This window comes from Embiotoca jacksoni, unplaced genomic scaffold (genome assembly GCF_022577435.1).
Source record: "Embiotoca jacksoni isolate LCO1_2020_lvr unplaced genomic scaffold, fEmbJac1.0.p SCAF_50, whole genome shotgun sequence".
Taxonomy (NCBI): Eukaryota; Metazoa; Chordata; class Actinopteri; family Embiotocidae; genus Embiotoca; species Embiotoca jacksoni.
In genome coordinates this window covers 972,256-987,637 of record NW_027185404.1, presented here as the reverse complement: position 1 = coordinate 987,637, position 15,382 = coordinate 972,256, and the positions used below count along the sequence as shown (strand labels likewise).

Genomic DNA, 15,382 nt, shown 5'->3' with positions numbered 1-15,382 from the left:
CCCTAATTGCTGCAACTTGGCCGCTAATGAGCAGCACCCGCACCTCTCCTCCGCCACCGCCTCCCACTTCCTCTTTCCTCACTGGTTCTTTTCGCTGAGCGCCGCGACACCTCTCACACACACTTTGTTTGGTTCGCTGCTGTTTTTCCTCTTCTGTTCTGCCAGGGAAATCATAGTACCTCAAACCTCATAAAACATCAAATACATACTCAGGATTACCGAGGAGAAGACGACGTGATGGTGACACAGAGAGACAACAAGTGGTGCTACGAAGCATCTCAGATATTTGTAGCTTTAAAACCAATAAAGTTCCTCTCATCAGGGTAAAAGCTGACTTCTGAGCCCAACGGATGTCTGACAGGAAACATGAGGGTCAAACAGGCTGGAAATAAACCGATGACTCAGCGAAACGAAGCCGAAAGGAGACTGTAAACATCATCACAACCTCCCTGTTTCAGTGTTCACAGCCTCTACTTATTAATAATAATAATAATAATAATAACCACCATAATTACAAACTTTATTTGTTCAGCCCGTTTCATCCAAGAAATGCAGCTCAAAGTGCTTCGGTGAGAAAATGACATGCAGCGTTTTACATAAATACAGATATAAAGGAACATTTGAAAATATATCAAATGCATAAAATAGAGTTAAAATATTAAATACAGTAATGTGCATTTGCTGCAGTTTTTCAGTCAGTTTAACCCTTTCAGCCCTAAAGGCCCCCAATTGGGGGCGAGGGACTAAACTATTATTAAAATATGGACATATATACTGATATTTACACATCTGAACAAATCTCACAAGTGTTCCCTTTATTATTAAAAAATATTTTTATTTTTTTATTGTGGTTGCAGAGATATACTCTTTGCAATTTTTGAGCAGAAGACTAAAAAATAGGTGTGTTTTTAAAAGGTTAATTACACTAAAAAGTTCTGCTTTCCTGGAAACTTCAGAGATGTTCCTTCTGAAATTTAACTCAACATCTCATCGATGCTTATTAACATTTTTGTGGCCATTTTTTTCTGTCGTGCTGTTTTTCCGGCTCTGGTACAGAAGCTTGTTGTCACCGTTCTTCTTGCTGCCTGTGAATATTTTCAGCATCAGACCCTGAAAAGAATTACACGTCGGCCGTGACTCTGAAGTCTTGAAGAAGTTTAGCTTTCCCTCGAAATTTGGTATTTTAACAGAAATCATGGAAGTGCTCACGTTCAGATTTACCTCCAAATAAAGCTGGTCAGCTGGTTTCCAAGCTGTCTGACCTCTGACCTCTCTACCCCATCAGAGTGGGTCTGCAGTGCGTTCTCAGAGGTTTCAGACATTTTACTCACGTGTCCACAGTTCAAGTCCAGCTGTGGAGCTTTGATTTAAATCAGTCCACGTGAATCTCCCTATTTGTACAATTAGGAATAAAATATAAATACAACCCACACTAAATATACACCCAAAATATACCAAAAATGTATTAAAATTTACATTATTTATTTAAAACAAATTATTTAAAGTCATTTTATTTATCTTTTTTAATTGTGAAACATGACTAGAACTAGTCCAAAGTGATTATTTGCAGCTCCAGACTGTTTCTTTTTCTTCACAGCTCCTTCCTCCTCTTCCTGTGTCTCCTCCTCCTCTTCTGTGAGCAGTGAGGAGTTTTGAGTTATGATGCCTGTTTAAGAATCTATAGTCTCTCTGCAGAACATCCATATGCTGACACAATGGCACTGAGAGATAAATCATTCAGAGAACCCACCACCACCCCCACCCCCACCCTCTGGTCCCAGCTCTGAAACTCTGGCTGTGGTTGGTGATGGATGGAGCGGAGGGTGGGGGGTGGGGGGTGACAAATGCCTCCAGCACGGCCTGTTGATGGGACTACATTAGCCAAAGTTGAACTGGAGTGAATTAGAGGAGAGGAGCCGTGCGTGTCTGCGCATCTCTAACAAACTGATGGACTGTCATCACCGTCCCAGTGTCCCTCTCTGTCCCAGTATCCCTCTGTCCATATGTCCCTCTCTCCCAGTGTCCCTCTCTCCCTCTGTCCCTCTCTCCCAGTAACCCTCTGTCCATGTGTCCCTCTCTCCCAGTGTTCTTCTCTCCCAGTGTCCCTCTGTCCACATGTCCCTCTCTCCCAGTGTCCCTCTCTCCCTTTGTCCCTCTCTTCCAGTGTCCCTCTGTCCATGTGTCTCTCTCTCCCAGTGTTCTTCTCTCCCAGTGTCCCTCTGTCCATATGTCCCTCTCTCCCAGTGTCCCTCGCTCCCTCTGTCCATGTGTCCATATGTCCCTCTCTCCCAGTGTCCCTCGCTCCCTCTGTCCCAGTGTCCCTCTCTCCCTCTGTGTTCTCTCTGTCCCTCTGTGTTCTCTCTGTCTTTGCTATTCAATGTTTAACAGAAATCTGGGTCAGAGAATTTAAAGTATTCAAGATATCAGCTGAAGCAGGACCTCCAGGTTTGGATCACCAGGTGTGGTGTGTGTCTGTGTGAAGGGTGCAGATGGGTTTTCATGGGGGGAAGGGTGGTGGGGGGGGGCACCTCCGTGCAGATGCTCACGTTTAACGGGTTGGACCGCAGCAGGCTGCAGACCTGTAGTTTCACTTTTGATCTCTTTCAGGATGCGGAGGAGTACGCAGAGCTGCCCGTCAGACACAATGAGGACCAGCTGAACAGCCAGCTGGCTCAGCAGCTCCCCCTGCAGGTCAACCCTCACTCCTTCGACAGCGCACACACCAAGACCCACCTGCTGCTGCAGGCCCACTTCAGCCACGCCCAGCTGCCCTGCAGCGACTACACAACCGACACCAAGACGGTGCTGGACAACGCCATCCGCATCTGTCAGGTACAGTTCACTCTGATAACTGAGTCATTAATCTGAGTTATTATTATAGTTATTATCTGTACTCATATTGATGATAGAGACAAAACATGCTCTGAACTGACTGGCTGCACATGTGAGAGAACAGGAAGGTGACTGCAGGTGAAAGTCAGAGTATGTAAACTGTGAAAGTTTGAATCGGCACCAGTTTGTGTGAGTTTTATTTTCTCACACGCAGGTCAGTAAATCAGTTTACAAAACACTGGTTAAATTGATTAATACTTCCAGATTATATCCAGATTATAATTCCATGAAGGATTGACTACAGGCTCAGCAGCATCACTACTTACAGGTGCAATACAACTTGTCTTGAACTTTATATTTGACAAACCAACATGGAGATGAGTGTTCTCTGATGTCGTACTGTCGTTTGAATCTCAGGTAAAAATGTTTCTCACATCAATAATTTAAGTGAACTTTATAGTTTTCAAAATTAAATAATCACTGATATTAAAATAAGTTAGTTATAACTGTTAATAACAGTAGTAATACTATTGTGTAAATATTTAGTAAAAAATCAAAACATAAAAATAGATGAAAATTAATTTACTCAGTAGAAATTATATAACAGGCGAGTACAATCATACACTGTTGACTTTGTGGCATCATAAAATCAAGAAGCATAAACACTAAATGTTCACTTTAATAACAGCTGAGTCATTTAATGATAGCAATGTGATGGAAATGGTTGGAGAGAATATACAAATCCAAAGTTGGGACGCTGTTTAAAATGTAAATAAAAACAGATTGTGATGATTTGAAATCATGTAATCCCCATATTTAATGGGAAATAAACTAAAGACATCATATCAAATGTTGAAACTGAGAAATGTTATTGTTTTAAAAGAAAATATTTGCTCATTTTGAATTTGATGGCGGCAACACGTCTCAATAAAGTTGTGACAGGATCATGCTCACCACTGAGCTGCATCAGCTCTTCTTTTAACAACACTGTAAACGTTTAGGAACTGAGGGAAACAGTTTCTGGAGTTTTGAAAGTGAAATGTGGTCCCATTCTTGACTGATAGAGGATTTCAGCTGCTCAACAGTTCAGGGTTTCCTTTGTTGTATTTTTCATGCCAGAGGTTTTCGATGATTGACAGGTCTGGACTGCAGGAGGCCAGTTTATCAGCGGACTCTTCTACTACGGAGCCATGCTGTTGGAATACGTGCAGAATGTGGTTGGACGTTGTTCTGATGAAATAAACAAGACCTTCCCTGAAAGAGACGTCTGGATGGCAGCATATGTTGCTCCAAAACCTGAATATATCATTCAGCATTAATGCTTCCTTCCAGATGTACAAGCTACCCATGCCATGTGTACTAATGCATCCCTGTACCATCACAGATGCTGGTTTTAGAACTGAGCTGATAACAAGCTGGATGGTCCCTCTCCTCTTTAACCTGGAGGATGCAGTGTCCATGATTTCCAAACAGAATCTCAGATTGTGATCTATCAGACCTCAGGACAGTTTTCCACTTCACCTCAGTCCATCTTCAATGATCTCGGGTCCAGAGAAGGCGGCGGTGTTTCTGGATTCTCTGAATCTTTTAATGATATTATGAACCGTAGATGATGAAATCCACTAATTCTTTGTAGTTTTTATATGGAGGAACATTATTCTTAGAATGTTGCACTATTTTCCAACACAGTCTTTCAGAGAGTGGTGAACCTCTCCCCGTCTTCACTGCTGAGAGACTCTGCCTCTCTAAAACTTTTTTTTTTATACCCCACAATATTACTGTTCTGTTACCATGGTAACCTAATTAGTTGTGAGATGTTCCTTTTTTAGCTTTACGCAACCTTTCCTGGAAACGCCAGTTTTTTTCCAGTCTTTTGTTGTTCCTGTCCCAACTTTTTTGAGATGTGTTGCTGCCATCAAATTCAAAATGAGCATATATTTTTCATAAAACAATAATAATTTCTCCATTGCAACATTTCATATGTTGTCTTTGGTCTGATTTTAATTAAATATTGGTTCATGTGATTTGCAAATGATCCCATTCTGTTTTTCTTCACATTTCACACAGCGTCCAACTCTTTTAGAAACAGGGTTGTATAACTAATAGGTTTGAATTATGTGCTGCACATGAAAAGGGAGCACATGTTGTGAGGCGCTGCTGTGCTGTAGATAAAACAGAGAATAGGGGGAATGTTGGTGATTTGTAGTTGAACCTGCTGATCCATCTCATAAATAACATGATGCTCAGAGGAAAGATGGAAGCGGGAGGATCCTCGTCGTCTGCAGCTCAGCGTTCATATGGAGAAGCTGAGCAGGTTTTAAACAACAGAAAACTCTGCACCTGCTGAAGTGATCATTGAGTCGGTGACACTGACAGCAGCCGTCTAAGTTTATGGATCAGATGGAGCGTGCAGGTCATTTAACCTCAGTGGGATGTGTGGATGCTGTTTATTTAGTTTCATTGTGAGTCCTGTTTGAAGTTGGGATCCTGTCTGGACGTCTGTAAGCCGTTCTCCACAGCTCAGGAGGGCTGTTGCTATGTGTGCTGCGTACATGTGCTTGTGATTTTCCATGCTGGGTATCTGGCAGTGATTCTGCATGGCTCATGGATGTGGTTACTTCTCTGGTGTCCTGCTGCTACCGTTTACTGAAGTACTTCTGCTCTTTAGTTTCTTTACGGTTGTTTTTACTGAACAAATGTTATATTTTTATTGATACTTACGGAATACGTGCAGTGAACATATCAGTCTGACATTTAAATTGACACATACTGATCTTGTACTCTTCTTCGAATGGACTCTCTCGTTAATGAATCACTACAATACAGACCTATAGACGAGTAATATGGGTCTCTATCTGTGTATATGTCATTCATATCTTAATATTGATAATGCACTGATATACAGTACTGTTTTGTAGACACATTAGATGTTTACATTCTTATTTATCTCCAAGAAGATGCTCGCAGTTCTTTCTGCTGGGTTGGTTGATTAATCATATCTCAGTTAGTTTGATTTCACATCCTCCTTTAAACCTTCCAACAATGTTCCTGTTTGGATTTGAAGCAACATGTGATTGAAGTTCCTGGTGAACCGTGTGGATCCTGTGAGATCACAGACAGACGTATCGACAGAATCAAGACCCTCTGCAATTAAATGGGACCTTTCCCGATCCAGGTTGACAAAATCATCTGGAGTTTTGGGTTGGGTCCATAGACTGTATATAAAAGTGGACGTAGCGGAAGTGCCTTAAGCTGCAATACCACCGAGTGCCACTAGAGGTCGGCTCCAAAAAGCCTCCGGCTCCATAGACTCCCATTCAACTTCTCTCATCAAATCCAAAGTGAATAAAATGTGTCCATCAGTTATCTCGGTGTTGTTAGCTAAAGTCACTCCTTCTTATTAGTTTTCTGGAGGTCCATCTGAAAATAATCCCTCATTCATTAGAAAAGAAGATTCAAGAAGACCTGTTTTTGGGGGCGTGTCTGTTTGATTGACAGGCCTTTCGTGCAGTCAGGTTACAGCTATCGGTGGGCGGGACGTAGTATCGTAAGGTTTCCAGTCAGATCCACCGCTGGCTCCTCCCCCAGCTCGTCCAAATATGGTCACTTCCTGCTCCAAACTGCTCCCAACTAGCAAGATGGTGACGGACAGAATCTGAACTGGAGGATTCATAACGTTCACAAACCAACGATGACGTCGCTCATGGTTGCTGATATGTTGGGTCATGTTTTTTGAAGTCCTTTCCATTTGTAAACAGCTCCCTGTCACGTCCCATCCAGTCCTTTAATTTGGGTGAACATGCTGAGTCTCATCAATTAAACCTGTTGCTGCTGTGACTTCAGACATATTCCACTGTTAATTTTCTCAAGCAGCTACTGTGAAATGTAAATCCCTCCTTTAATTTGTGCTGCATTAGCATTTTGATTACCTCTGCAGAGCCTCCTTGGTGCAACGAGAGTCGCAGTGACTCTCAAGAAATGACTTTAAGATTAATAAAAGTTTGTTCGAGGGCATCTGTGTTCAGCAACCTCCAACCCTGCAGAGGGGTGAAGGGAAAGCAGGAAGTGGAGCAGGAAATGTGTTTCTTTTCTGTTTTCTACATTTCACCTACAACACTGAAGGATATAATATTAATAATTTTATTTCTGTTTGTTTGCAATCACCTGAAACTCAGAATAGTTGTGTTGAGTCCTTCATATCTACATGAGGTGGAGCTTCGTTTGGCACCGTTATGTTTCTACAGGAGCCCAGAAGGGACAAACCAAACGCAGATTCTCTGACACACTTGGAGGGGGAGGGGTGTTTAGTTGGTTGCGTTCTGCAGTCTCACACACTTCTCCTTTAATGAAATTCATGTTGCTGCTACCATCAAATAAACTGAGCTCCAAACATTGTATTTTGGCCGACTGAGGATAAGATGGCATCGACATCCATTTCTACGCCGATGATACACAACTATATTTCTCCTTTGCAACAACCACACTAACCAACTAAACAACCTCCACAGGTGCATTGCACAAATGAAAAGCTGGATGGCATCAAACTTTCTTCAGTTAAATTTAGAAAAATCTGAAATTATCATCATAGGTCCAGACTTATCCCACAATTATATTTCCTCCCATCTCAGTTCCCTCTCAGCTAACATTACTTCCTCCTGCAGAAACCTCGGTGGGATCTTTGACAACCAGCTCAGCTTCAACCAGCACATCAACTCTGTTGTCCAATCGTTCCTTTTTCAAGTCAGGAAAATCTCAAAAATCAGATCATTTCTATCCCCCAACAACCCAGAATCAGTATTTCATGCTTTCATCTCATCCCGGTTAGATTACTGCAACGCTCTGTCCTCCTGCCTGACACAGTTTAACATAAACAAACTTCAACTCATTCAAAATGCAGCAGCCAGACTCATAACCAGGTCCAACAGGAGAGAACACATTACACCTGTTTTAAAATCACTTCATCGGCTCGTTAGAATAGATTTTAAAATTTGAATGATCACTTATAAAGCTCGCAGGGGGCCGGCACCTGAATATATAGCTGACTTCCTGACGAGCCGACATGCAACCTGAGATCCTCTGGTAGGTCGATGCCTCCAACAAACCTGAAAACCAAAAGTGACCGGGCGTTTTCTGCTCGAGCCCTCAGAGGAGATCAAGGACGCCAACACACAACTCACTCTTCACAACACACTATTTTAGACTTGCCTTTTGTTGACTGTGTTTTTATTGATTCACTGTCTGTATTTAAAGCGCTTTGGAACTTATTATTATTGTTAATATTGTTACTGTAACTTCCTCCGTTTCCCCTTCAGGCTATGCTGGATGTAGCTGCTAACGAAGGCTGGCTGGTTACAGCTATCAGTATCTGTAACCTGGTGCAGATGATCGTTCAGGGCCGCTGGCTGCACGACTCCTCCTTACTGACACTCCCACACGTGGAGCAACAAGACCTCTACCTGTTCAGGTGAAAAGATCCCAGTCTCCCTGCAGCTTGAATAACACAACATCATTAGTTACTCTAATAGAGGAGTAATCTGCCGTGTTCTCCCTGCTGTACTTAGAATATACAGTGGGTACGGAAAGTATTCAGACCCCTTTACATTTTTCACTCTTTGTTTCATTGCAGCCATTTGCTAAAATCAAAAAAGTTCATTTTATTTCTCATTAATGTACACTCAGCACCCCATCTTGACAGAAAAAAAACAGAAATGTAGAAATTTGTGCAAATTTATTAAAAAAGAAAAACTGAAATATCACATGGTCATAAGTATTTAGACCCTTTGCTGTGACACTCATATTTAACTCATGCTGTCCATTTCTTCTGATCCTCCTTGAGATGGTTCTACTCCTTCATTGGAGTCCAGCTGTGTTTAATTAAACTGATTGGACTTGATTAGGAAAGGCACACACCTGTCTATATAAGACCTTACAGCTCACAGTGCATGTCAGAGCAAATGAGAATCATGAGGTCGAAGGAACTGTCCAACGAGCTCAGAGACAGAATTGTGGCAAGGCACAGATCTGGCCAAGGTTACAAAATAATGTCTGCAGCACTCAAGGTTCCTAAGAGCACAGTGGCCTCCATAATCCTTAAATGGAAGAAGTTTGGGACGACCAGAACTCTTCCTAGACCAGGCCGTCCAGCCAAACTGAGCAATCGTGGGAGAAGAGCCTTGGTGAGAGAGGTAAAGAAGAACCTAAAGATCACTGTGGCTGAGCTCCAGAGATGCAGTAGGGAGATGGGAGAAAGTTCCACAAAGTCAACTATCACTGCAGCCCTCCACCAGTCGGGGCTTTATGGCAGAGTGGCCCGACGGAAGCCTCTCCCCAGTGCAAGACATATGAAAGCCCGCATAGAGTTTGCCAAAAAACACATGAAGGACTCCCAGACTATGAGAAATAAGATTCTCTGGTCTGATGAGACCAAGATTGAACTTGTTGGCGTTAATTCTAAGCGGTATGTGTGGAGAAAACCAGGCACTGCTCATCACCTGCCCAATACAATCCCAACAGTGAAACATGGTGGTGGCAGCATCATGCTATGGGGGTGTTTTTCAGCTGCAGGGACAGGACGACTGGTTGCAACTGAAGGAAAGATGAATGCGGCCAAGTACAGAGATATCCTGGAAGAAAACCTCTTCCAGAGTGCTCTGGACCTCAGACTGGGCCGAAGGTTCACCTTCCAACAAGACAATGACCCTAAGCACACAGCTAAAATAACAAAGGAGTGGCTTCGGAACAACTCTGTGACCATTCTTGACTGGCCCAGCCAGAGCCCTGACCTAAACCCAATTGAGCATCTCTGGAGAGACCTGAAAATGGCTGTCCACCAACGTTCACCATCCAACCTGACGGAACTGGAGAGGATCTGCAAGGAAGAATGGCAGAGGATCCCCAAATCCAGGTGTGAAAAGCTTGTTGCATCATTCCCAAGAAGACTCATGGCTGTACGAGCTCAAAAGGGTGCTTCGACTCAATACTGAGCAAAGGGTCTGAATACTTATGACCATGTGATATTTCAGTTTTTCTTTTTTAATAAATTTGCACAAATTTCTACATTTCTGTTTTTTTCTGTCAAGATGGGGTGCTGAGTGTACATTGAGAAATAAAACGAACTTTTTTGATTTTAGCAAATGGCTGCAATGAAACAAAGAGTGAAAAATGTAAAGGGTTCTGAATACTTTCCGTACCCACTGTATAAAAGTGTTTGTAGCTTACAGGTCCGTGAATGAGGCCGATGCAGAACTGTTAAGCTGCAATACCAACGAGTGCCACTAGAGGTCGGCTCCAAAAAGCCTCCGGCTCCATAGACTCCCATTCAACTTCTCTCATCAAATCCAAAGTGAATAAAATGTGTCCATCAGTTATCTCGGTGTTGTTAGCTAAAGTCACTCCTTCTTATTAGTTTTCTGGAGGTCCATCTGAAAATAATCCCTCATTCATTAGAAAAGAAGATTCAAAAAGACCTGTTTTTGAGGGCGTGTCTGTTTGATTGACAGGCCTGTGGTGCAGTCAGGTTACAGCTATCGGTGGGCGGGACGTAGTATCATCAGGTTTCCAATCAGATCAGTCAGATCCACAGCTGGCTCCTCCCCCAGCTCATCCAAATATGGTCACTTCCTGCTCCAAACCGCTCCGAACTAGCAAGATGGTGACGGACAGAATCTGAACTGGAGGCTTCATAACGTTCACAAACCAACGATGATGTCACTGCTGCTTGCTCATTGGCCAGAACCAGAGAACATGTTCTTCATTGTTTATTATTGTATGAGCAGCTAAAGTAAAGCTTTCATAGCCTCAAAGTGTTGCTGTTATCAGAACAAGCAGGACTTCAGCCATGAAACAAACATCATCGGTGACATTCTGCCGTCCTTCCACACTTCTTTAAAGTGAGTTCATGGTAAAAGCCCACTGTATAGGTTTTCAGTTAACGCCCCTTATAGATTTTTAAGGCCTGTTTCCTACAGTGTCGATGACTTTGTGCACACTTAATAAGGACAGTGAGAGAGAATTGATGGAGGAGCACAGACCTGCTGTTGGAACCCAGCAGGAGTAAACACGCTAGGATTTGTTTGGATGCTGCCTTAAGACGCTCTGCCTTCCTCTTCAATCACTGCACAGGAAGTGGACGAACAGGAAGGGGAGGAGCGACGTGGGGGGCTTCAGCGGGCCGATAGATGGACTTCCTGAGCTGATCGCTGCTTGCAACGGAAAAGAAAGTGTTTTCGCTGCGATGGTCGGCCAGGAGTTTCAATCAAGTCAGATTTCACAGGTAATATTACAGATAATAATTCACCTGGAGAACATCAACAAAAAGCAGCGAGCGCCTCGGTCCGTAAACTGAAGTGTAATATTGTGATTATACAAGTTAGCAACTAAAAATATGTAATCTAAATGTGTTCATATTGTGGAGCAATTCACTCTCAAATGATAAAACCTTTTGTTCGTGCGATCTCTGTTTCCGTGGCAACTGGAGTATAACTAACACTTGGAAAACAATCAATTGGTAGACGCAATGTTTACTAGTCCAGTACGTAGCCCAACCCTTAGCAACCACCTAGCAACAGAGAGGATTTCTAGTCTCCAACTGAATAAATACAGAACATAGAAACACTAAACTGATCAGCTAGCTCAGTCTGGTTGGAACAAAGATATCTGATGAACAAAGATATCTAATGAACAAAGATATCTGATGAACTAAGATATCTAATGAACAAAGATATCTGATGAATAAAGATATCTGATGAACAAAGATATCTGATGAACAAAGATATCTAATGAACAAAGATATCTAATGAATAAAGATATCTGATGAACAAAGATATCTGATGAACTAAGATATCTAATGAACAAAGATATCTAATGAACAAAGATATCTGATGAACAAAGATATCTGATGAACAAAGATATCCATGGACTCATGTGTTTTTAACATTTTAGCTCCGTGTCATGTGTTCAAATCAAACCGGTCCAGCTAGCCTCCGCTAGGATTGGAAGTGCGTGACTATCCGTGGTGTTACAGTACGGGTGCTCGGAGCGACCAAAAAGGACCAAAAGAGACTCATTTCATTCATTTAATAGACTACATTATTGTAGAAACTACATTATATTACAGATTATATTATTATTATTATTATTATTATTATTATATTATATTAAATTATATTCTATTCTAATTCTATATTCCCATTGAGAAGGTGGAGTGATATTTCTGGTGATGAGCAGGATGTGATGTCATGATGATTTATTCCAAATGTTCAGTTGACCAATCAGATCTCTTGTTTGGAACTATTTGTTAATACTGAACAAATGAAAACAACCAAAAATAAATATCCAGCACTTTGATTGTGGCTTTTACAGGAACGGTTCCTCACCGAGTGCATGCAGATCTACAGTGTCTCTCACACACACACACACACACACACACACACACACACACACACACACACACACACCATCCTCAGTGAGTCCGTCTGCCACTGGGTCCAGGATACTTCCTGGATCTCCAATCAGCTCCACAGACAGTTTACAACGCCGGTTGAAGTGCTAATTGCAGCAGTAATGAGAGTGTCCGGGCACAACGACAGGCCCCGTGGCTTCACCCAATCATTGCCCTCTCCTCCTCCCAGCTTCCCCTGCCTCCCCCCCGCCTCCACCTTTACTCCCCCAGCGCCCCCACTCCCCCGCAGCATGGCGGCATCTCTAATTAAATAATTAGATGTGCAGCAGCGTTCCTGTCTGACTCGCTCAGGGAGAGTAATCCTCAGAGATAGACACACACATCATCACCACGCAGACACACACATCATCACCACACAGACACACACATCATCACCACACAGACACACACATCATCACCACACAGACACACACATCATCACCACGCAGACACACACATCATCACCACGCAGACACACACATCATCAACACACAGACACACACATCATCACCACGCAGACACACACATCATCACCACGCAGACACACACATCATCACCACGCAGACACACACATCATCAACACACAGACACACACATCATCACCACACAGACACACACATCATCACCACGCAGACACACACATCATCACCACGCAGACACACACATCATCAACACACAGACACACACATCATCAACACGCAGACACACACATCATCACCACACAGACACACACATCATCACCACACAGACACACACATCATCACCACACAGACACACACATCATCAACACACAGACACACACATCATCAACACACAGACACACACATCATCACCACACAGACACACACATCATCACCACGCAGACACACACATCATCAACACGCAGACACACACATCATCAACACACAGACACACACATCATCAACACGCAGACACACACATCATCACCACACAGACACACACATCATCAACACACAGACACACACATCATCACCACGCAGACACACACATCATCACCACGCAGACACACACATCATCAACACACAGACACACACATCATCAACACACAGACACACACATCATCACCACGCAGACACACACATCATCACCACGCAGACACACACATCATCACCACGCAGACACACACATCATCACCACGCAGACACACACATCATCAACACACAGACACACACATCATCAACACCCAGACACACACATCATCACCACGCAGACACACACATCATCACCACGCAGACACACACATCATCACCACGCAGACACACACATCATCACCACACAGACACACACATCATCACCACACAGACACACACATCATCACCACCCAGACACACACATCATCACCACCCAGACACACACATCATCACCACACAGACACACACATCATCAACACACAGACACACACATCATCAACACACAGACACACACATCATCAACACACAGACACACACATCATCAACACACAGACACACATATCATCAACACACAGACACACACATCATCACCACGCAGACACACACATCATCAACACACAGACACACACATCATCAACACACAGACACACACATCATCAACACACAGACACACATCATCAACACAGACACACACATCATCACCACGCAGACACACACATCATCAACACAGACACACACATCATCAACACGCAGACACACACATCATCAACACACAGACACACATATCATCACCACACAGACACACACATCATCAATACACAGACACACACATCATCACCACGCAGACACACACATCATCAACACAGACACACACATCATCACCACGCAGACACACACATCATCAACACAGACACACACATCATCAACACACAGACACACACATCATCAACACACAGACACACACATCATCACCACACAGACACACACATCATCAACACAGACACACACATCATCACCACGCAGACACACACACATCATCACCACGCAGACACACACACATCATCAACACAGACACACACATCATCACCACACAGACACACACACATCATCAACACAGACACACACATCATCACCACGCAGACACACACATCATCAACACAGACACACACATCATCAACACACAGACACACACATCATCAATACACAGATACACACATCATCAATACACAGATACACACATCATCAATACACAGACACACACATCATCACCACACAGACACACACATCATCAATACACAGACACACACATCATCAATACACAGACACACACATCATCAATACACAGACACACACATCATCACCACACAGACACACACATCATCAATACACAGACACACACATCATCAATACACAGATACACACATCATCAATACACAGACACACACATCACACATCATCACCACACAGACACCGTTCATCGATGGTGTGTAGATCGTAGATAGTAGATACTGTGTGATTTTAGCATCAATTCAAAGACTCCTGTATTTAAATATAAATGTGCTGATCATGCTAAAAAACGTCTTTGTATTTATGCTAAATAATTTGGTAACCATGGTAACACATATGCACATCAGCACATTTCTCAGTCAGTAGCTCATATTTACATTAATTCCAACATGATTTGAATGGCACCTTTCCTCCTCACGTCCTCCTTCCTCTCTGTCTTGCCCTCCTCCTCTTCCTCCCCACCCCCTCCCCTTAGGCCTGGTCCTTCCTCAGCCACCTGCCGGTTCTGGAGGTCAGGATGAGCGTGAAGGGCTGGTGGGAGAAGAGCCAGCAGCAGGCGGAGCGTCGCCTCCCCGCAGCAGGCGGCAACCTGCGGGAGGCGAGCAGCTGGCTGGACGTCCACGCCGACCAGGAGTACGTCCTGCAGGTGGCGCTGAGACGCATCAATGTGGGCCAGCAGAGGGTCAGTACAGACACGGCACCACACGTCGGGTTTCACAGCAGAACCTCTGTTTAGTGGGATGTTTAACACTTTTCTCAGGAGACCAAACCAGAGCAAAAAGAACTGAAGATTGTGGCCCCATTATTCAAGCACTATTGTAAATGAATACTCCTGTCAGATATTCTGAGTTCTGGTTCTGATGGCTCGTGTTAGAATGGTGCTCTTACACTC

The 15,382-nt window shown here is 43.3% G+C and overlaps 1 protein-coding gene across 5 annotated transcripts in view; it reads left to right on the top strand.

Moving 5' to 3' along the window:
• ascc3 (activating signal cointegrator 1 complex subunit 3) overlaps positions 1-15,382 on the top strand; it is a 149,303-nt gene that overhangs the window by 130,652 nt on the left and 3,269 nt on the right. For all 5 annotated transcript variants that reach the window (XM_069171968.1, XM_069171967.1, XM_069171969.1 and 2 more), the window contains exons 37-40: positions 2,608-2,832; positions 8,145-8,296; positions 10,954-11,104; positions 14,966-15,172. In XM_069171968.1, coding sequence (XP_069028069.1) covers positions 2,608-2,832; positions 8,145-8,296; positions 10,954-11,104; positions 14,966-15,172 — 735 coding nt within the window. The remainder of the gene's footprint in view (positions 1-2,607; positions 2,833-8,144; positions 8,297-10,953; positions 11,105-14,965; positions 15,173-15,382) is intronic.